The sequence below is a fragment of the Mustelus asterias genome, chromosome 11 (assembly GCF_964213995.1).
Source record: "Mustelus asterias chromosome 11, sMusAst1.hap1.1, whole genome shotgun sequence".
NCBI lineage: Eukaryota > Metazoa > Chordata > Chondrichthyes > Carcharhiniformes > Triakidae > Mustelus > Mustelus asterias.
The window spans coordinates 47052940-47077101 of NC_135811.1; the positions used below are offsets into that span (position 1 = coordinate 47052940).

At 44.6% G+C, this 24162-nt stretch overlaps 1 protein-coding gene across 2 annotated transcripts in view; it reads right to left on the reverse strand.

Annotated features, from left to right (window-relative positions):
- The window catches only part of tbc1d12b (TBC1 domain family, member 12b), a 95631-nt gene extending 76710 nt beyond the window's left edge, over window positions 1-18921 (reverse strand). For both annotated transcript variants that reach the window (XM_078223541.1, XM_078223540.1), the window contains exon 1: window positions 18323-18921. In XM_078223541.1, coding sequence (XP_078079667.1) covers window positions 18323-18876 — 554 coding nt within the window. In that variant the 5' untranslated portion in view covers window positions 18877-18921. The remainder of the gene's footprint in view (window positions 1-18322) is intronic.
- Between the last annotated feature and the right edge of the window lie 5241 nt (window positions 18922-24162).

Here is a 24162-nt window from a genome sequence, read left to right on the forward strand (position 1 = left end):
TGCACTCTTTCCAGTGCTTCCACATCCTTCTTATAGTGAGGTGACCAGAACTGCACACAATATTCCAAATGTGGTCTCACCAAGGTCCTGTACAGTTGCAGCATAACCCCACGGCTCTTAAACTCCAACCCCCTGTTAATAAAAGCTAATACACTATTGGCCTTCTTCACAGCTCTATCCACTTGAGTGGCAACCTTTAGAGATCTGTGGATATGAACCCCAAGATCTCTCTGTTCCTCCACAGTCTTCAGAACCCTACCTTTGACCCTGTAATCCACATTTAAATTAGTCCTACCAAAATGAATCACCTCACATTTATCAGGGTTAAACTCCATTTGCCATTTTTCAGCCCAGCTTTGCATCTTATCCACGTCTCTTTGCAGCCTATAACAGCCCTCCACCTCATCCGCTACTCCACCAATCTTGGTATCATCAGCAAATTTGCTGATCCACCCTTCAGCCCCCTCCTCTAAGTCATTAATAAAAATCACAAAGAGCAGAGGACCAAGCACTGATCCCTGTGGCACTCCGCTAGCAATCTGCCTCCAATCCGAAAATTTTCCATCCACCACCACCCTCTGTCTTCGATCAGACAGCCAGTTACCTATCCAATCAGCCAACTTTCCCTCTATCCCACACCTCCTCACTTTCATCATAAGCTGACCATGGGGGACCTTATCAAACGCCTGACTAAAATCCATGTATATGACATCAACTGCCCTACCTTCATCAACACACTTAGTTACCTCCTCAAAAAATTCTATCAAATTTGTGAGGCACGACTTGCCCTTCACGAATCCGTGCAGACTATCCCGGATTAATCCGCATCTTTCTAAATGGTCGTAAATCCCATCTCTAAGGACCTTTTCCATCTATTTACCAACCACCGAAGTAAGACTAACCGGTCTATAATTACCAGGGTCATTTCTATTCCCTTTCTTAAACAGAGGAACAACATTCGCCATTCTCCAGTCCTCTGGCACCATCCCCGTGGACAGCGAGGACCCAAAGATCAAAGCCAAAGGCTCTGCAATCTCATCCCTTGCCTCCCAAAGAATCCTAGGATACATTTCATCAGGCCCAGGGGACTTATCGACCTTCAGTTTATTCAAAACTGCCAGGACATCCTCCCTCCGAACATCTATTTCCTCCAGCCCATTAGCCTGTAACACCTTCTCTTCCTCAAAAACATGGCCCCTCTCCTTGGTGAACACTGAAGAAAAGTATTCATTCATCACCTCGCCTATCTCTACTGACATACACAAGTTCCCACTACTGTCCTTGACCGGCCCTAACCTCACCCTGGTCATTCTTTTATTCCTCACATAAGAGTAAAAAGCCTTGGGGTTTTCCTTGATCCGACCCGCCAAGGACTTCTCGTGTCCCCTCCTAGCTCTCCTAAGCCCCTTTTTCAGCTCATTCCTTGCTAACTTGTAACCCTCAATCGAGCCATCTGAACCTTGTTTCCTCATCCCTACATAAGCTTCCCTCTTCCTTTTCACAAGACATTCCACCTCTTTCGTGAACCATGGTTCCCTCACTCAGCCATTTCCTCCCTGCCTGACAGGGACATACCTATCAAGGACATCCAGTATTTGTTCCTTGAAAAAGTTCCACTTTTCATTAGTTCCTTTCTCTGACAGTTCCTGTTCCCAACTTATGCCCCCTAATTCTTGCCTAATTGCATCATAATTACCTCTCCCCCAATTGTAAACCTTGCCCTGCCGTACGGCCCTATCCCTCTCCATTGCAATAACAAAAGACACCGAATTGTGGTCACTATCTCCAAAGTGCTCTCCCACAACCAAATCTAACACTTGGCCCGGTTCATTTCCCAGTACCAAATCCAATGTGGCCTCACCTCTTGTCGGCCTATCCACATATTGTGTCAGGAAACCCTCCTGCACACACTGCACAAAAACTGCCCCATCCGAACTATTTGACCTACAAAGGTTCCAATCAATATTTGGAAAGTTAAAGTCCCCCATGACAACTACCCTGTGACCTCCACACATATCCATAATCTGCTTAGCAATTTCTTCCTCCACATCTCTATTACTATTTGGGGGCCTATAGTAAACTCCTAGCAACGTGACCGCTCCTTTCCTATTTCTAACCTCAGCCCATATTACCTCAGTGTGCAGATCCCCCTCGAAGTGCCTTTCCGCAGCCGTTAAACTATCCTTGATTAACAATGCCACTCCTCCACCTCTTTTACCAGCTTCCCGACACTTAGTGAAACATCTATACCCCGGAACGTCCAACAACCATTCCTGTCCTTGTTCTACCCACGTCTCCGTAATGGCCACAACACCGTAGTCCCAAGTACCAATCCACGCCCCAAGTTCATCTACCTTGTTCCGGATGCTCCTTGCATTGAAGTAGACACACTTCAACCCACCTTCCTGTCTACCGGTACCCACCCTTGACCCTGATACCTTCCCCAATACCTCACCACCCTCACTGACTTCTGGACTACAACTCCTTTTCCCACTCCCCTGACAAATTAGTTTAAACCCCCCTGAAGAGCCGTAACAAATTTCCCTCCTAGGATATTGGTGGCCCTCTGGTTCAAGTGCACCCCATCCTGTTTGTACAGGTCCCACCTTCCCCAGAATGTGTTCCAATTATCCACGTATCTGAAACCCTCCCTCCTACACCATCCCTGCAACCACATGTTTAACTGCACTCTCTCCCTGTTCCTCAACTCGCTATCACGTGGCACCGGCAACGTACCAGAGATGACCACATGTTTTGTCTTGGCTCTCAGCTTCCAGCCCAGCTCCAGAAATTCCTGCTTTAAATCCCCATCCCTTCTCTTACCCATGTCATTGGTACCAATGTGTACCACGACTTGTGACTGTTTCCCCTCCCCCTTCAGAATCCAGAAAACACGGTCTGAGACGTCACGGACCTTGGCATCTGGTAGGCAACATACCATCCGTGAGTCTCTTTTGCTGCCACAGAACCTCCTATCTATCCCTCTAACTAACGAGTCCCCAATAACTATTGCCCTCCCGCTCTGCCCCTTACCCTCCCGAGCCACAGAGACGGACACAGTGCTGGAGATCCTCTCACTGCGGCTCACCACTGGTATGTCATCCCCCTCAACCGTATCCAAAGCGGAATACTTGTTGCTAAGGGGAACGACCACTGGGGATCTCTGCACGGACTGCTTCCTCCCAGCCCCTCTCACCGTCACCCATCTGTTTTCATTCCTCGGAGTAACTGTATTCCTAAAGCTTCTGTCTATGGCCACCTCTGCGTCCCTAATGATCCTAAGTTCATCCAACTCCAGCTCCCTAACACGGTTTTGGAGGAGATGCAGATGGGTGCACTTCCCACAGGTGTAATCAGCAGGGACACTGTCATTGTCCCTCACCTCAAACATAGTGCAAGAGGAACATAGCACTGCCTGCACACCCATCCCCTCTAGATACCTTGCCAGTACCAGGTAGAAAGTGCAAAAATGAATTAAACTCACCCCTGCTCGCCCTTTCTGCCTAAGCCCTGTGAGCCAAAGCCTTATAGCTCACACTCTGCTTCCCACTCACTCAAGCCCTGTGAGCCAAAGCCTTATAGCTCACACTCTGCTTCCCACTCACTCCACTGCCCGCTCCCGACGCTGCCCGCTGTATACTGCAGCCTACCTTTTATACTTCGTGCGCTTAAAAAACCCTTCCCAGACTCCTTAGCAGCCCACTTCCAGTTTTCACTTTAAACTTAAAATACTACTGCAAAAGTAAAGGCCAAAAAAAACACACACTAGCTGACTAATTAAATAAATAAACAATTCAATTAATCTCTCACCAGCACTGCTGCCTCCAATCACTCCCTCTCAGCTTGCTCCAGTGGAACATTTGCCTGATTACTCCATTTACCTGATTTTGCCCACTCATTGAACTTATCTGTGCCCCTAAGCAGCCTCCTTACATCCTCTTCACACTTTACTTCCCTATCTTTGTGTAGTCAATAAATTTAGTAACCATACATTCACTCTATTCTTTCAAGCCATTTAGATAAATTGTAAAAAATTGTGGCCCCAGCACTGATCCCTGTGGGACACTGCTCGTTACATCCTGCCAACCAGAAAAGGTCCCATTTATGCTAACACTTTCCTGTTAGCTAGCCAATCTTCTATCCATGCTTTGATTTCCCGTGTGGCACCTTATCAAATGTCATTTGGAAATCTAAGTACAGTACATGTGCTGGTTCCCCATTATCCATATCCATTTTGACTTCTTCAAAAAGCTCCAATAAACTGGTTAAACATGATTTCCTTTTCACAAAACCATGTTGGCTCTGCCTGATTGCCTTGAATTTTTCCAAGTGCCCTGCTATAACATCTTTAATAATGGCTTCTAACATTTTCCCTATGACAGATGTTAGGGTAACTGGCCTGTAATTTCCTGCTTTCTATCTCCCTTTTTGAATAAAGGGGTTACATTTGCAATCTTCAATCTAATGGAACCGTTCTGAATCCAAGGAATTTTTGGAGAATTAAAACCAATGCATAAACTATCTTATTAGCCACATCTTTCAAGACCCACAGGTAAAGTCCATCCAAACCCAGGGATTTGTCAGCCTGCAGGCCCAAGAAATTGCTCAATATCACCTATTTTCCTGGTGATTGTAATTTTCCCGAGTTCCTTCCTCCCATTTCCTGATTTACAGCTATTTCTGGGATGTTGCATTCTCTATATGGAAGATGAATGAAAATTCTCTGTTTAATTCATCTGCCATAGCCCTACCATCCATTATTACTTCCTCAGGCACACTTTCTATAGGGCCAACAGTTACTTTGTTCATAGAATCTATGGCATGGAGACAGGTCTTTCGGCACAAACTGCTGAGCAAAATGCCCATCTAAGCAAACCCCATTTGCCTGCATTTGGCCCATTTCCCTCTAAACCTTTCCTATCCATGTATCTGATTGCTGACTCTTTTCTTATTTAAATATATGCAGAAACTTTTACTATCAGTCTTTATATTAATACCTGGCTTTCTCTCATACTCTAGTTTTTCCCTCATTGATTTTTGTGTAATTCTTTGATGTTCTTTATACTCTTTCCAATCTCCTGAGCTGTCACTAGTCTTGGCGTAAATATATGCTTTTCCTTCAAAGCTTAATGCCGTCTTTAACTAATTAACCACAGATGATGAGCTCTCCTCTTGGATTTTTTTTCTCTCAAGAATGTGTCTATTCTGTATATTCTGAAACATCGTTTTAGTAGCTCTGCTTTCATGCCATCATAACTACCCTTATTTAAGTTTAAAATACTGGTCTTGGGCACACACTTCTCTCCCTCAAACGGAATGTAAACTTCAATCATATTCTGAGTGCTGTACCTCAGGGTTCTTCACTCTACTGCAAGAACATCCAGGAGAAAAAAATGTAATGATTTCAGCAGCAGATAGTTGGATAAGACATCTAAGTGGACCTTGAGATCCATTTAGACCTTTGCCCCAAGACAGTTTCTACAGGGGAACAGAGAAAGAGATAGTTTCTCTTCTTAATAGCAAATGCTTCAGGTTATAGTCACTCCAAGCAATAACTGAAGAAAGTTCAATGTTCAACCCCCGTCCCAAAACAACTGACAAACATCCACACAGCTTAAAATGCACTGAATCAATAATCAAAAGAACATGCTGCACCATTAATCAGAATTAAACAAATCCAATTTCTGACTGAAAATATTAAAAAGTACATTATGAATGGCATGGTTAACTACTACTTACACTTTGGAACTATTGGGTCATTATGCAAACTTGTCATTTCATCAGTAGCAAAGTAATTTACATTGTGGTAGAATTTTGGAGTCTACTGGATTGAGAATGGAGAGCACAAATTCAGTTATCCTCAGACAACTCGTCAGCACACAGCTCTACTTCCCATTTAATGTGGAAAAATCACAAATCTTTTGATTTGATTTGTAGGAGCTATTTATAAAAGTGCTGATTTTGGAGTTGCGAGCCCCAAGAGCACACGAAGGAAAGCTTCACTGAAATGGCCAGTTTTTGCTTGTAGCTGCTTTTCAATTAAACAATTGCCTTAGGGCAATTTTGGCCATATTAAAGGCAGATGTTAGGAACATTGAAGTTTATTACAGAACAAATCTTTCTACTGAAGATAGCACCACAGTCCAGATAGAAAGCATACTGCCTTTACACAGAGGTCAGATAGCAACTTGCGAAATAAGACACCAAGCCTGTGACTAAACATGGGGACTCGATAAAGAAACTATTTTGGATGTGTTATTGCAAATTTTTGGTTCCATCTGGTTAGGAACTAGTAACCTGTTATTTAAAGTAAACAAAGTTTGAGATCCCAGGTACTTACTAAGAGAATAAAGCCACAAGCTTCCACAGTTTTTGAACAAACAAAATAAACCTCATGATACAGTCAGAAAAGTGTTAAAAATTGCAGTATCCATACTAACAGTTAGGATTATTAGATAATATGAATTAACAATGATGTGGAGTTGGACTGGGTGGGCACAGGTTCAACAGCTTTATTTGGAATCAGGTGAACAATCAAACACACACACGAACACATACTTAAATAGCAAATGCAAGTAGAGGTAGACCCCACAAATTTCACAGTAACTCACCCAGATGTCAGTTTCCACTGAGTTATACAATCTCATTTAAATGGTTTCCCTCAGGAGAGATTCCAGGCTTTTCACTTGAGGATCAAGTCTCAGAATTCCCTCAAAACACAGCCTCAGACTGCCTCAACAACTGCTCACCTCCCAGGGTTTGAACCTCATCTCCCAAGCTTATGCTCCAGCACCGACTCATGGACACAACTCCAACTCTTCAGCCACGTCAAGCAGAACAGCACTGCTGCAAAGGGTTATCTTTTCCCCAACAGCCCACAGCATGGAGTCACCGACCTTCTGCTGCCTCTTCAGCTCTCCAGAACTTCGCTTGCAGCCTCACTACCCAGAGTCTGCCAACCAGCTCCTGCTAACAGCAGCATTTAAGTTGCATGAAGCTTCTTCTCCTGCTCCTGACTAAAACTAAACCTTCAACTGACCTGGTTGATCTATCAAAACATTCCTAGGGGGTCCCATTCTTGTTACATTTGTTCCTGCGTGGGAACAAGGATGAGAATATTCCGTGCCCAAAATGTTATAATCTCCAAAGCAAGCTAGCTTACAAAGCACACGGTAGAAATCAAAATGATTTAATGGCAAACAATCAATTGTGCAAGAAACTAATAGTCTCTGGACAGTCACCTTTGTAATTACCAATTGTACTTTAGTCAACAGCAGAAAAATCACTCAATTTGAGCAGTAATTGGCATTAATTCAGAAACAAAGCATTAGATTAGAAAAAAACTTCTGCATATCCATCACAATACTTTATCTTTAACTGAGCTCTCAATGATAGTGACATTTGCACTCCATCTGACCATAACCACACATACAAGTGACAGATGCTAATATTGGTTGCAATGCAGGAAAATATTTCACTTATGACAATAAAACCATATCATATTCAGTGACATCTTACTGTAATAACAGTATGAGATAGGCCTATTGCTTTTATTTCTCTACGCTAATCAATTCAAAGCAGAATATAGTCATATGGTCCTAAATCTATATCATATTCATAGAGACAGAGCACAGGAGGTAGGCTTTCAGCCTGTTGCCTGTGTTAATTTTTTGAAAAAGCAGTCTTACTTAGTCCCACATCTTCACTTTTTGTCTGCAAAACTAAGCTCCTCAGCCTCAAGTACCTATCCAATCCCCTTTCCCGATTAAATGAAATTTGCTTCCAGCCCCTCTTCGCTTGGAGCATTTTGGATCCCAACAACAAAGTGAAAAAGTTCTCATCTCCCCTCAAGAGCTTCTGCTGTGATTTCAATCCATTCACCATAGGCACAGTGGTTAGCACTGCTGCCTCAAAGCACCAGGGACTTTGGTTCAATTCTGTCCTCGAGTGTGTGGAGTTTGCATGTTCATAGAATCATAGAATCCCTACAGTGCAGAAGGAGGCCATTCGGCCCATCGAGTCTGCACCGACCACAATCCCACCCAGGCCCTACCCCCACATATTTTACCCGCTAATCCCTCTAACCTACGCATCTCAGGACTCTAAGGGGCAATTTTTAACCTGGCCAATCAACCTAACCCGCACATCTTTGGACTGTGGGAGGAAACCGGAGCACCCGGAGGAAACCCACGCAGACACGAGGAGAATGTGCAAACTCCACACAGACAGTGACCCGAGCCGGGAATCGAACCCGGGACCCTGGAGCTGTGAAGCTGCAGTGCTAACCACTGTGCTACCGTGCCACCCACGTCTCCCCATGTTCTGCCCATGTCTGCACAGGTTTCCTCCGGGGGTTTCCCTTTCCTCCCACACTCCAAAGATGTGCAGGTTGGGCGGATTGGTCATATACTAAATTGACCCTTAGTGTATCAAGATGTATCGGTTAGATGGATAAGCCATGTTAAAATGTTGAGGGTTTAGAGGGTAGAGTGGAGGTGGGCCTGGATAAAATGCTGTCAGAGAGTTGGTGCAGACTCGATGAGCCAAATGACCTTCTGCGCTGTAGGGATTCTATGAAATATTTTATTTTCTATCTACCCTCAGAATCTACCTTGAAAACCACCATTAGGTCAGCTTTTAAACCCTCTGATCCTAGGAAATCCTAACTTTTACAACTTCTCATCAGTCCCTCATCCTGAGCAACATTGTTAAATCTTCATGATATGTTATCCAAGATCTTTATATCTTTCCAGAAGAAATTGTCCACATTACTCCAGGTGAGGCCTAACCAATGACTTATAAAGCCCTCACCTTCTCCCTTCACTTTCATATTCAATCACTCTATTTTATGCAGCCTGCTGTAAAATGATGGTTTGCACCATTGTGGTCAACTCTGTATTAAGCATTACCTAGTGTGGCTCAGGAGCCCCATTCTGACATAGCAGTCTCTGCTGCATTTGCTATAGAGGACAACAGTGGACTGAGACGGTGTACGAGTCCCTAGCTTCTGTTTTCTCTGGATCCTATAATCGGCCAGTTGAGCTTTTTGTTTCTGTTTACCTCTTCCAATGCCCTTTCAAACAGCAGTCGCCGGAGGTCATGGCCATCAGTGACAGTCTCCCAGTTGGTGGTGTCAATGTGCACCATCTTCATATCCTGTTTGCAGGTGTCCTTGTAATGGAGGTATGGGCGCCTCTAAGGCCATGATCAAGTGGCCAGTTCGCCATACAGAAAGTCTTTGGGTAAATGGCATGTGATGAAAAGTAGCTGCGTCAGCGCAGATGTCACTGACTCTGCACTGAATGTATACTGCTGTAATAAGCATGCTCCAAGACCCAAGTTAGTGACCTTACCCTACTGAGTCTGATAGAGCGAAGGTGTAAACTGTTCAGTCTTTTCTCGTGCCTAACAGATGCTGTCCACGTGGCACCACTGTAGAGGAAGTCTGGATATATTAACTGCAGCTTTTGTAGTGTGTGTGTTAATTTCAGCATCAAGTGACAGACTGCTGGCGATTGTGGAGCCTAGATAGATGAAGCTATTAGCCATCTCCAGCATCACATTGCCAATGCTAATAGATAGCAGCATGACAAGATGCTGAATCATGACATTTGTTTTCTTGATTCTCAAACCAAACTCTTTACAGGCATGAGTGTGTCTGTGCGTTTGCTGCTGAAGGTGTTTTTACTATGGAATATTAGCATGTCTAGCAGGTCAATGTTGTGTGTCTATGTTAATATGTGGGTGAAGACAGCATGCTTTCCGCTCATGTCTTAGCTTGCTTCTCATTTTCAGCCAAACAGCTAGCAGCAACACAAAGACAAATGTCAATTTCCCTGTCAGTACACAGCCTCTCCATTGGCAAGTTCTCAGCTGTGCCTCCACATGCTTTGGCAACACATGGAAACTGGGTCCCTAGGAGCGCCTGACTAATGCCAAAGAACTGAGGAAGTCTGGCCCCAAACATGCAATGTGTCAGCCCACAGGCACGCCAACAAGCTCTGGCACTGATGAACCAAACGGCCAACCGTGGGCAAATAGCTCCAATGTCTTGTGGGATCTCAGGAGAGCGGAAAGCCAAAGCAGTAAACCCAAACAAAAAATCTGGAGTGGAACACAAAAGTGGGCCGGTGTCTAATGTGTCATCTTCCCAGCACTCCAAGCTAGTGGCAAACGTGTGTTTGCACATTCCTTTGGACTCAACTGAGGGGATCAAGGGAGATTCTAACATTTGGGCAGCCAGGGGTCTTTAAATTTTTCCTAGACGTGTACCTAGTTTCTCCAGTTTCACTGAAGTGTTAAAATACAGTAAACAGCAGTGCGAGTGATAAGCCCAATTTAATTGACAGAGAGAGCAGTTAATAAAGGCCATGTCTGATGTTGGGAGGGACTGCTGCGTCCCACTTCAGCCACCAGCTACCTTAAGTTGGCAACCCCCGGCCAGGAAGGTGCTGACCTGCCACAATCCATTTGCTTCACTGGGTACTTGGAACTCTGCTCAGCAAGTGAACAAAATCCATCAGACCAGGCAAACAAACAAAATGAAAAAAAGATGTCAATTCTTCAAATGGCAAGCTGGAATGACCATACGTATGGGACTGACAGACAACTTGCAGCTGGTTAATAACTTGTGCGAGACAGTTTGCGATCCACATGGAACCTGATAAGCAGAACACTGTCACTGACTCCCTAGAAGAGGTCAGGTTTGCCGAGAATGGATCACAAAGAAAAATGTTACACATTCATCTGGCATTCAGAGAAAACACAGTAAGAAGTTTAACAACACCAGGTTAAAGTCCAACAGGTTTATTTGGTAGCAAAAGCCACACAAGCTTTCGAGGCTCTGAGCCCCTTCTTCAGGTGAGTGGGAATTCTGTTCACAAACAGAACTTATAAGACACAGACTCAATTTACATGAATAATGGTTGGAATGCGAATACTTACAACTAATCCAGTCTTTAAGAAACAAAACAATGGGAGTGGAGAGAGCATCAAGACAGGCTAAAAAGATGTGTATTGTCTCCAGACAAGACAGCCAGTGAAACTCTGCAGGTCCACGCAACTGTGGGAGTTACAAATAGTGTGACATAAATTCTGATTCTAGGATCGCATGATAAAGACTCAGGAGGAAAAAAGCAGAAATATTTATGTGAAATAGTGTGACATAAACCCAATATCCCGGTTGAGGCCGTCCTTGTGTGTGCGGAACCTGGCTATCAGTTTCTGCTCCGCGACTCTGCGCTGTCGTAGAGAAAACACACAAAAGCAATGTGTAGGCTTTGCTGCAATGAACTCATTTTTCTCGATGACAGAACCTTCTACAAATGGTTCAGAATATGTTCTTTCCATCCATATCTCAATTCAAGCAGGGCCAGTGAACCTCATGAGTATCTGTGCTCCAACGCTGTGCTCCAACAAAGGCAAAATATCAGTTCAAAGAGGAGCTTGATGCTGCTGTCAGCAGAATCCCCAAGTCAGAACATCTTTACCTAATGGGGTATTCATCACGAGAGCCACAGATCATGACTTATGGCCCTCCTACCTCTAATTATAAACCAAAGTGATCCATATGCCATTTTACCCACACCGGCTTGTCTTGCCACTTTTAAGGATTTGTGTACGTGGACACTGAAGTTTCTCTGCTCAGCCATACAAGTTTCCACATTCCTCCAGAAGTGCATCACTTCATACTTCTCTACTCTGAACTCCATCGGCCATGCTTCTGCACATTTCAGCACTGTGTGTCATCCAGACATCTAACTACACTTTCCGTTATCTACTACATTGCCAAGTTTCATGTCATCTACAAATTTTAATAATGCTGCTTACCTCTGAGTCTCGATTGTTTATAGAAAGTGAACAGTAATGGACGCAAAACTAAAATACTTTGATTTCTTGGGAAAAAAAACTATTGCAGAACTCCACCACTGCTTAATCAACAGGTTTCTCGTGAAAACTTGCTAAAGCAAAAAAAATCAAGACATCAGCATAAATATTAGTAAAAATGGCTTGCATTTACAGAAAATAGAGAAATAGGAGACAGCCCATTTTTAGCAGAAGAATTAAGTTTATGTTTATGTATTAGTGTCACAAGTAGGCTTACATTAACACTGCAATGAAGTTACTGTGAAAATCCCCAGTCGCCACACTCCGGCACTTGTTCGGGTACACGGAGGGAGAATTTAGCACGGCCAATGCACCTAACCAGCACGTCTTTTAGATTGTGGGAGGAAACTGGAGCACCCAGAGGAAACCCACACGGGGAGAACATGCAGACTCCGCACAGACACTGACCCAAGTCAGGAATCGAACCCAGGTCCCTGGCGCTCTGAGGTCACAGTGCTAACCACCGTGCCGCTAGGATTTCACATCGTGTGATGCCTATCTGGATTAGAAGCTGTGCAGTAATATTAAAACAATTACTGATTTTGCCCAGGCAGCATCAGGACAGCCTATTGAGAAGTATGACAAAGTTGAATAGAATGATTTGAAACAGTGAATTAAAAGTAGCGCATTTCACGAAATGGAAGAACATTAATGCACACTGGCTTAAGTAATTATTTTGCAATAAGCCTGATAGCAGGATTGCAGGAAACAAATTGCCAGAAAAATCAATTTAATTTAAGAATAATAAAAATGTTAAACTTGTGTAAATATTTCAATTAAAAATATTGGATCATGTTAGGGGAAACAATTCTGCTTTTTAGTACCTCACAATGAACTTCCCAGGGTCACAGAAATGTGTCTTCTATTTCACCCGAAAAAGTCTGAGTTTATTTACTGCAAGAAGTTTAACAACACCAGGTTAAAGTCCAACAGGTTTATTTGGTAGCAAAAGCCACACAAGCTTTCGAAGCTCTAAGCCCCTTCTTCAGGTGAGTGGGAATTCTGTTCACAAACAGAACTTATAAAGACACAGACTCAATTTACATGAATAATGGTTGGAATGCGAATACTTACAACTAATCAAGTCTTTAAGAAACAAAACAATGGGAGTGGAGAGAGCATCAAGACAGGCTAAAAAGATGTGTATTGTCTCCAGACAAGACAGCCAGTGAAACTCTGCAGGTCCACGCAACTGTGGGCGTTACAAATAGTGTGACATGAACCCAATATCCCGGTTGAGGCCGTCCGCGTGTGTGCGGAACTTGTGTGTGTGCGTGTGTGTGTACTGCGCCAATGTAATATTTTATACATGAGCTATCTTTGTGTCTGTTGGAGTATTATTAATTTAGATCCAATTGGTTGCAACCCAACTAGATTGTGATCGAAAGTCTAATTCAAGTAAGCTATAAAGGGTAAAAATTAGTCTTAGCAGCTTTTAAGTAGAACACCTTTAAGATGCTAGCATGACTGGGGACTATTTATCCTGAATCCAACACTTGCACAGTGCAGTGGCAGCAGTGAAAAGAGAAAGACAAGTTTCACAGCTGAAAATCACAGCTGGTAAAGAGGCCGACAATGCAGCAAAAAGAAAAGCAGCACTGGCAGATTATAAAACTCAAAAATACTTCTCTAGTCCTTCATAAGCAAATGTCAATCATCAGTGGTTTCTTACAAAACAGTAAAGATATCCAAAAGTGCCAAGAAATCAGTAGTTACAAAGTTGGGAATAGATTGAATTTGCCTTTTGAAAACTATCATATCACAACATTCAAATAAAAAGTGAAGTAACCCAGAATATAGAATCCAATTTCAGAGTGTGTGTATTTTAATTTCAAAGACTTGCTCAATTGGCTTTGCAAATACCAATTACAGTAATTTATAAATAATTTGGTGCTGTAGCTTTTGGCCTACTAAATGTTTGATAATCGATATAGGATTGCAAGCCGTCACATCAGGCTCGGCCTGTTCAAGTACGGAGTAGGAAGGCTAGATCGTTCTATCCTCTGCTTCTACAATTACACTACTGTCACGCTCCAATCTTTTAACTTTTAGTGGAAAACAGGTACTTGATTTACAAAATTACTTGCAAAGAACATTTCTAGCCATTTTTTCCACGTTATTGATCTTCTGAGAGTCTGGTATCTTTGGTAAACAAAATTTTAAACTGCAAACAAATTTTCTTCCATTTGGTAGAGCCGATGATGGTTCATTAAGGAACGGTACAACTATTTTCAGTTACTGGAATCAAATGTCCTGTAATTATAAGTCAGCTGCTTTAATAAAGCGATGATATGGAACATCATTATTTTCATATCATTATAGTTTGGTAAAAGAAGTATTTTGACAACTGTAGTTAATGAGTGGGTGGATACTGGAATGTGTGGTCATAAAACTTTAACCAAATAAAACTGAGATTACTATTACTGCATGGCAGCAAAAGTCTTCTGAATGATTGCTCCAAAAAAAATGCTTGATTGTTGTTCAATTGAGAAAACAAAACTAAAATAGGCAGCAAGACCTGAATCGTACCCATTATAAAGGCATAAGTGCTCTGGTTTCTTCCCACAATCCAAAGATGTGCGGGTTAGGTTGATTGGCCATGCTAAATTAACCCTGTCAGGAGGATTAGCAGGGTAATTTGTGGGGTTACGGGGATAGGGCCTGGGTGGGATGTGGTTGGACCAGACTCGATGGGCCAAATGGCCTCCTTCTGTACTGTAGGGATTCTATGATTCTTCTAAAAAGAGGCAACCCAGCATGAATTTGAGTGACTAGCTCCAATTTTCTCTATTTCCTCTATAGATGTATCTAACAATTCCCCAACATCGTCCCAACAGCACAGCTGGTGTAAGAAATTGCAGTTTTTCCATCCAAATCCTACTACTCAAACAATACACACTGCGGCCCTCATGCACTGCATAGCTTTTAGCTTCCTAAACAAGAAAATGCATATTTGGAAGAAGCTTACACTTAAGAATAGTTCCCTCCGCCACTAACAGAAGAAATCTACCTAACCATCCCACAGCTATCCAATATGTCTTATGCCAGGCAGACTAGATCCTCAGTTTTTCCAACCATGAGATGATGTCACAAAATGCTCCCATCTATAGTGACCCAGCAAAGAACAAGCATACTTCACCCAACGTCTGTCATGCAAATAGGAATGGAAAACTCAAATTCTTAGCAAAGGTTATCAGGATGCCAGTTAGAAACAAGTTTTAAATCAGTATACCAAAACGCACATGAAAATCCAACAAAACAGAAGGAAGCCATTTGATCCATTATGCCTGTGCCAGCTCAAAGAGCTATTCTTAATCCCCTCCCTTCATTTTACACAACCCTTCATTAAGTTGCGATCCAATTTCCATTAAAAAAGTTATTAAATATGCATTGCCCCACCCTTTCAGGCAGTGCATTCCAGATCATAGCTCATTGCATTCAATACTTCTCATCTTCCCCTGAAATATTTGCTAATTATTTTAAATCTGCATCCTCAAGTTATCAATCCATCTGCCATTTGAAACAGTTTCTCCTAATCTACTCTATCAAAACATCCCAATTCTGACACTTAGAAAATTCTTCCCTCAGCCTCCCTGTTTTAAGCAGATCAGTCCCAAATTCTTGAGACTCGAGCCAACCAAAACCCTTCCCCAAGGTCTTTACATTATTTCCTTAAGTGAACATGATAATGGTATTTTGTTCAAGAAGCATGTTCACACAAAACACCCAAATTGCAATGTAGCTTACAATCAATACATGGATCATGTAACCAAGTTAATAAGGAGTTTTGGGCCCCACACCTCAGGAAGGACATACTGGCACTGGAGCGGGTCCAGCGGAGATTCACACGGATGATCCCAGGAATGGTAGGCCTGACATACGATGAACGTCTGAGGATCGTGGGATTATATTCATTGGAGTTTAGGAGGTTGAGGGAAGATCTGATAGAAACTTACAAGATAATGAACGGCTTAGATAGGATGGACGTAGGGAAGTTGTTTCCATTAACAGGGGAGACTAGGACGCGGGGGCACAGCCTTAGAATAAAAGGGAGTCACTTTAGAACAGAGATGAGGAGAAATTTCTTCAGCCAGAGAGTGGTGGGTCTGTGGAATTCATTGCCACAGAGGGCTGTGGAGGCCGAGACGTTGAGCGTCTTCAAGACAGAAATTGATAAATTCTTGATTTCTCGAGGAATTAAGGGCTATGGGGAGAGAGCGGGTAAATGGAGTTGAAATCAACCATGATTGAATGGTGGAGTGGACTCGATGGGCCGAATGGCCTTACTTCCGCTCCTATGTCTTATGGTCTTATGGAAACATGTAACAAACATGAGTGACAAAAATTCAGCAGCATATTAAAAGGGTACTGTTAAATTAAAACTGTATCTCAATTCAAAACCAATACACAATTCCTAAATTACAGGTACTGAAGACTCGAATCATGTAAGGAATAGAGCTACATCTGTCCTGCATCTTACACGACTGAATTTAGTTGAACTTCTCCGTTCCCTTGATTGCTCCGAAATGGTGGAGTTAACCAGTTCTGAAATGGAGTAGTTATACAAGGGATTTTTTCTGAACTTGGGGAAAATATTAGCTCTCCTTGTTTGTAGAGGCTCGAGCTTTGGGACATGGAGAGCATCGTCACACAACTGGTACTAAGGGCCCAAGATCAATCTAAGATTGTGCCCTGTTTTTCTGACCTCAGTGCTTTGTGTGAGGCCAAGGTGCCAGACAGGCACAGCGCGGTCGACAGAGGGACAAACGAAACCCTTCCCACCTTCTCTGTTCCTGCACCCTCTTTAAAATTGCACTATTTAGTTCACACTGCCGCTCCTCATTTTTCCTTCCAAACTGCATCACATTACATTGTAATGTTAAAGATAAAATGTCTGAGAGTTTGACTCAATAATATTCAAACAGACATTCAAAATAATTTTTGAAACTGCATTAAAATAGCTTCCTCTCTTCTTATTCTACGTGTCACAAGAAATTATTGAACAAATTATTACAGGGAATAATTTATAACTGTTTCTTCAAGCAGAGTATATAAAATGCACTGGTGGAAAGGCTTATGCTTTATCTGCAATATTGTTAGTATTTAACATACTTTTCGGAAGGCAGCAACCAAAATCACTAGGTACTCGGGAAAGAGCAAACAATATTCAGCATTGCCAAAAAGACAAATTGTACATCATTGTGAAAGTATGGGGCTGAAATTCGGTGACTCTAAAAGGTGTCCCTTCTGTAATTTGAGAAGACTAAGTACGCAGGCTTGCACACAGCAGTCTTGTGTTTGAAATTCCTATACACCTCACCTTGACCTTCACAGTGACACTTAACCAAACAACAGAACTATAACCTATGATTCATTGATAGGAAAGAGACAAGGAAAATACCCAACACTGGAAACAACCTCAAAAAAACATTAGCTATGTCCACCAGGAAAGCACTGGCCGAGCTCAAGTCTCCCTACTCCAGTCGCTCAATGAAAACAAATACGGGGGTATCATTAATTTAGAAACCTGTGGAGGTGTCTGTCTGTCCCTCTTGTTTTCTTTGAAGATGTTTGATTAGTGTTTAGTGGCTATTGCAGGACTGGAGGTCACGTAGCTCTTAGATGTAAACTTTGACAGGGCTGGTTGTTGATGCCAGTATGAGGGGTAGGCAGGTGAGAGCTCTGATTTGCAATGATGGGGGAGTGGAAGTATAAGGAGCCCCATTTCCAGTGTGTGAGGGGTGGGTTGAGCTCTGATTGGGAGTGGGGGATTAGGAGTCTGATTCAGTGTATGTGTGCGTAAGAGTGATCTGGGGGGGGGGGGGTATAGGAAGCCCCATTCCGTGTGTGTAAGAGGGGTGAGAGCACGCTCTGGTTAGCAATGCTGGGGGGATGGGGGGGAGGAGGTGTAAAGATCCCATTCCCTGTGTGTGAGGGGTAGGGGTAAGCTCTGGTTTTGGGGGAGTGGGGGTATAAGAAGCCCCATTCCGTGTGTGTATACAAGAACTCTGGTTAGCAGTGATGGGGGAAGTGAGGGTTGTAAGGATCCCATTCCCTGTGTGAGGGGTGGGTGTGGAGCTCTGTTTTTTTTGGGAGGGGGGAGTTGAGAGCTCTGGTTGGGGGGCGGGATAAGGATCCCATTTGCTGTGTGTGAGGGGGGGTGGGTGAGAGCTCTGGTTTTGGGGGGGGGGAGGGGTGGGGAGATGTGTGAGGGGGTTCGGATTAGCAGTGATAGGGCAATGAGGAGGTGTAAGGATCACATTCCCTGTGGGGGGGTGAGCCCTGGTTTTGGGGGGGGAGTGGGGGTATAAGAAGCCCCATTCCGTGTGTGTGCAAGGAGTGTGTGACAGCTCTGGTTAGCAGTGATGGGGGAGTGTGAGCTGTGAAGGATCCCAGCCCCAGTGTGGGAGGGCTGGGTGTGGAGCTGCGGATTTACCTGCTGATATAGTCGGCGATGCCCAGTTTCTTGGGCTTGGCCCCCGGCTCGCTGCCGGGTGCGGGGGCCGCCGGCGAGTCGAGGCGCTCCGCCAGCTGCTCGGGCGCGCTCTGCCGCCGGCTGCCCTCGAAGCAGCTCCTCGAATTCAGGCTGACGTCCATGAACTCCAGCAGCCGGCTGTCGGCGGGGCCGGGGCTGCTGCGGGCCTCGGGCTGCTGGGCGGAGGGAGAGGCGGCCTGCCCGCCGCCGCCGCCGGGGGCCGCGGTGTCCGGAGTGTCAGTGTCCGCTTCCCCGGGGGACGAGGCCCCGCTGTCCGGGCTGGAGGCCGAGTCCCCGCTCCGCTCCTGCGGAGAGCCGGCTTGCAGAGCCGGAGCGGCGGCGGCCGCCTCCCGCCGCTTGGCCGCCTCCCCCATGGAGCAGCAACCGTTGAAGAGGTCCCCTAGGGCGGGCTCCGGGCGGCCGTGGAAGCAGGCCGAGGCGGCGGCCGCTCTGGGGGTGTCGGGGCCCCGCAGGCAGCTCTCATGGTTACTGTGGAGATAGATCATTCCCGACATGGAGCAGCCCCGCACTGGGCTCGGCTACCGCCGGGTCCTTCTGCCCGTCCGCCCAGGAAACCACGTGACGCACAGGGGGAGGGGGCGTGTCCCCCCAGCCCCCAGAGGGCGGGGCCTCCTCTCCGAGCACGTGATCTGAACCCTCCAGCCCCGCCCCCTTCCCCAGCCTGGCCCTCCCCCCTAGAGCGCCCCCTCTGGCTGGGAGGCCTGTCACTCCCACTTCTCTCCTCTTTCATAGAAACCCGACAGTGCAGAAGGAGGCCATTCGGCCCATCGAGTCTGCACCGACCACAATCCCACCCAGGCCCTACCCCCACATATTTACCCGCTAATCCCTCTAACCTACGCATCTCAGGACTCTAAGGGGCAATTTTTAACCTGGCCAATCAACCTAACCCGCACATCTTTGGACTGTGGGAGGAAACCGGAGCACCTGGAGGAAACCCACGCGGACACGACGAGAATGTGCAAACTCCACACAGACAGTGACCCAAGCCGGGAATCGAACCCAGGTGCCTGGAGCTGTGAAGCAGCGGTGCTAACCACTGTGCTACCGTGCCGCCCATGCTTTCACAGCTCTGGGACTCTGCTCCAGGCTCAACCACAACCCCTGCAAACCTTTTGTCCTTCCTTGGGATCAGTAAGAAGTCTCACAATGCCAGGTTAAAGTAATAGATATAGGACGGATGTCAGAGGTAGGTTCTTTACTCGGAGAGTGGTAAGGGCGTGGAATGCCCTGCCTGCAGCAGTAGTGGACTCGCCAACATTAGGGGAATTTAAATGGTCATTGGATAAACATATGGATGATATTGGAATAGTGTAGGTTAGATGGGCTTTAGATTGGTTTCACTGGTCGGCGCAACATCGAGGGCCAAAGGGCCTGTACTGCGCTGTAATGTTCTACGTTAACAAGTTTCTTTGGACTCAGGAGCTTTCGGAGCGCTGCTCCTTCATCAGGTGAGCGAGTAACCTCCACTCACCTGATGAAGGAGCAGCACTCCGAAAGCTCCTGATTCCAAACTTACCTGTTGGACTTTAACCTGGTGTTGTGAAACTTCTTACTGTGCCCACCCCAGTCCAACACTGGCATCTCCACATCATGGCTTCCATAGGATGTGAGCAAACACCAAACTCTGGCCCACACTCCACCCCTGGAAACCTTTGGTTTCAACAAAAACAGGAAGTTCTGGAAAATCTCAGCAGGTCTGACAGCATCTGTGGAAAGAAACAGAACCAATGTTTGGAGTCAGGGTGACCCTGCATCAGAGCTGGATTGTTTTAATCCTTCCTTGGGATGTGAGCATCAATGGCAGCATTTACTGCCCATCCCTCAGCAATCTGGAGAATGTGGTGGTGAGCCGCTGCTTTCTTGAACTGCTGCATAGAATCATAAATCCCTACAGTGCAGAAGGAAACTTCTGAACTGTAGGTGCAGAAGTTTGGCCCATCGAGCCTTCACTGACAACAATCCCACCCAAGCCCTATCCCCATAACCCCATATTTAACCTGCTAATCCCCCTGGCACTAAGGGTCAATTTAGCATGGCCAATCCACCTAACCTGCACATCTTTGGACTGTGGGAGGAAACAGGAGCACCCGGAGGAAACCCACACAGATACAGGGAGAATGTGCAAACTTCACACAAGACAGTGACCCGAGGCTGGAATTGAACCCGGGTTCCTGGTGCTGTGAGGCAGCAGTGCTAATGACTGTGCCACCGTGCTGCAGTCCATCTATCATAGGAGTACCCACTGTGTTGTTGCACATGGAGTTCCAAGATTTTGATCCAGCAATGATGAGGAAACAGCACTATAGCTCCAAATCACAATGGTGTGTACTCGAAAGGGGAATTTGTGGGTGATGATGTTCCCATGTATCTCTTCCCCTTACCCTTCTCGGTGGCAGAGTTTGCAGGTTTGGAAGGTGCTGTCGAAGGAGGCTGGGTAAGTTGATGCTGTGCATCCTATCGATGGTACACATTATTGCCAGTGGTGGTGGAGGGAAGGAAGTTTTATGGTGGTGAATAGGTTGTCGGTCAAACCAGCTGCTTTGTACTGGATGTTGCCAAGCTTCTTGAGTGTTATTGGAGTCGCACTCATCTAGGGAAGTGAAGAGTATTCTATCATACTCCTGTAGATGGCTTTGGGCAGTCAGAAGGTGAGTTACTCTCTGCTGAATTCCTCTCTGACAGGGCTGGTCCAGTTCCAGTTTTGGTCAATGGTAACCCCTGGGATGTTGATGCTAATGGTATTGAATGTCAAGGTTCAATGGAGATGATCATCCCTTGCTGGAAATGTTCTTGCTTGACATGAATATTGCTTGTCACTTACCAGCCCAAGCCTGAATGTTGTCCAAGTCTTGCTGCATATGGACGTGGACTGCCTCTGTATCCATGGAGTTGCAAATGGTCCTGAACATTGTGCAATCATCAGCAAACATTCCACTTCTGACCTTATGTTGGAGGGAAGATCATTGATTGTTACGAATATTATCTGGTTTTAAGGTTAGACACTGCTACCTTAATACAGGAACTTTGTTTCAATTTAGTGGCGTTTTTCAACCATGTATACCCCATAGACTTCTGCTTTGGTAAACTTCTCGCCTCTCCTGAGGGTGGTAATTTTTCGAGAGTATACTGTCCCCAGATCTGAGACAGTGGTCTCTTTGGCAATGATCAACCTCATTGCCACTGGTTGAATATTCAACACTTCAACATCCCTACACTGTGGTTGGAGTTTGTATCACTTGCTCAGGCAGCTCATCAAGATTACTTCAAAAGCAGTGCCCAGTTCCATTATCTCTACCACTGGAGGAAGAGAAAAGCAGCAAGATCATGGGAACATTGTCACCTCTAAGTTCCTCTCCAAATCACACACCATTCAGATATGTCCATAACATTGCTCCATTAAAAATTGTTGCTAGAATTGACATACATTTATAATCAGGGATCCAATCTGTCATAACTGCCAGCACTTACATGGGGAATCCCTGACTGTCCTCGCAGTGGGATTCGTAGAATACGGGTTCCTGTGGTGATAAGTAATTACCTAAACAGTGGAACTCATATTCTAAGTCTCACTGGGAGGTCAGTCAGGGATTCCCCATGCAAGTCTTGGGGGTTATCACACATTCTTTGCAAACAAAATGAATATGTTCAATCCTTGCACTTTTAGCAAATTACCTGGGAGCTTGGGGAGCATATAGTTTCCTTTTGCTTCCTCCATGGCAATAGCTCAGCCAATCAGTGTCAACTTGCCAACCAATTAGCACCCTTTTTTCCTGCAGAATAATTTTTTGTAAGCCTTTGAAATTTGGCATTCTTGCATTTGTCTTGATGAGTGCAAGATGAAAAGCTTCAACAATGTGTCCCTTTTCAGCAACATTCAGGTTCTGTATTACCAAGCAATATTGATTTAATTCGAAACTAATCTTCCCATTCTTCTTGTTTTCTAAATAAAACATACACAAACAGATGGGAATAATCAAAATATGTTGACGTATATTTTGTACTGCAGTGATTTTTTAAACTGGGGTACTGAATGTTTAAAAAATCTGTTGTCAGTTGAAGCATGTGTTCCCAATGCCATCTCATAAAGGTTGCAGTCTGATTCACTGCTAGTTTGTACTATTGGAGTAAAGTCCAAGTTTCAGTACACTCGGGTAGTAAATGATAAATATAGCAATATAATGCACACCAGTTTAGCACTGGGATTTCTGATTCCACTGCCAAGACCTTGCTTCTACGTATTAACATATTCAGAAGGATCAATGTCTATAGAAGGATGCCCCACCCTTCCCCCAATGAGATTACTTAATGGTGAGTGAGGCAGCTTTAACATAGGAAGCAGAAGTAGGCAATTCAGCTCTTCAAGCCTGCCCAGCCATTCAATCAGATCATGGCTGATCTCTTCCTGGTCTCAACTCCACCTACCTACCTGTTCCCCATATGCTTTTAACCTGTTTTTTTAAAATCAGAAATATATCTTGACCTGCCCAGGATTCTACCCCCACTACTTGCAATCTCACTCCTCTCCCTCCAATGCACCACAAATATGTGTGGGTTAGGTTGATAGGCCATGCTAAAATTGCCCCTCAGAGGGATTAGCAAGGTAAATGCGTGGGTTACGGAGATAGGGCCAGAGTGGAATTGTTGTCGGTGCGGGCTTGATGGGCAGAATGGCCTCCTGCACTGTGGGGATTCTTTGATCTGCAGCAACCCTCTTCCCAGAAATTACCTCAGTGCGACTGTCGACAAGGCAGAGCAAGCAAAGATGACTTGTCTTCTGGGCTGAGATGCCTGTGGAAACGTGCCTACAGCTGGCAGCTCACCACCTCAGGCCCAGTTTCTGACAATCCTCATCTCTTCTAGTTCAGGCGTGCACTGCTCACAGCATTGAGTCAGGAGACTGGTAGTAATTTCCATTGCTCTTACTGCACTGGTTGTTCTCTGTTAGATTCCAAAATAGGCAGCAACATTGCAGCAGTGATCTTTTTTCAGATTCCAAAAGGCTTATTGCTAAATTCCCACACAGTTAATGTTATTGCCAAAATTCCAATTTTATACGAGTGTGATATTTATGTTGGATTTGAAGTACGTTCATTTCACAGCCATGAGCAGTTATTAAGTGATAAGTGAAAATAATAGTTTACACAATGACAACTATTATCTCACCTCCAAGCAATTCCAGCAACTCTGAGCAAGCTCAATGCTCTCCACTGTGATGTATGATGTTCAGAGTCTTATCAAACGTATCAGTGCATTGAATAGGCAGCAGACACTTCATACAATTATTTCCATCTTGTCTAATCTGTTTTACTTTTTAAATATGGATGTGTGTACTTTTACTTCCACTAGTGTGCAATATTTGATGGCAGTTTATTTTTTAACTAGTTACTGTATTCAGAAGTAGAGATACAACTTCATTACACCACTTGAATCACTGGACTAACATCAATCTAATTCCATTCCTGACATCTATAATATTAACTCTCTGGCCTCCACCATCTTCTGACTAAACTTCCAGAGTGCATCATCTTAGCTGATTTTGTACTTTGTTTAAATGAGTTATGTTAATACATATTTTAACATCTTATTCTGTTTGAAAATATTTACAATTACTGGACACAGTGATTAGCACTACTGCCCCACAGTGCCAGGGACCCAGGTTTGATTCCCGGCTTGGGTCACTGTCTATGCGGAGTCTGCACGTTCTCTCTGTGTCTGCATGGGTTTCCTCCGGATTGCTCCGGTTTCCTTCCACAGTCCAAAAGACGTGCTGGTTAGAT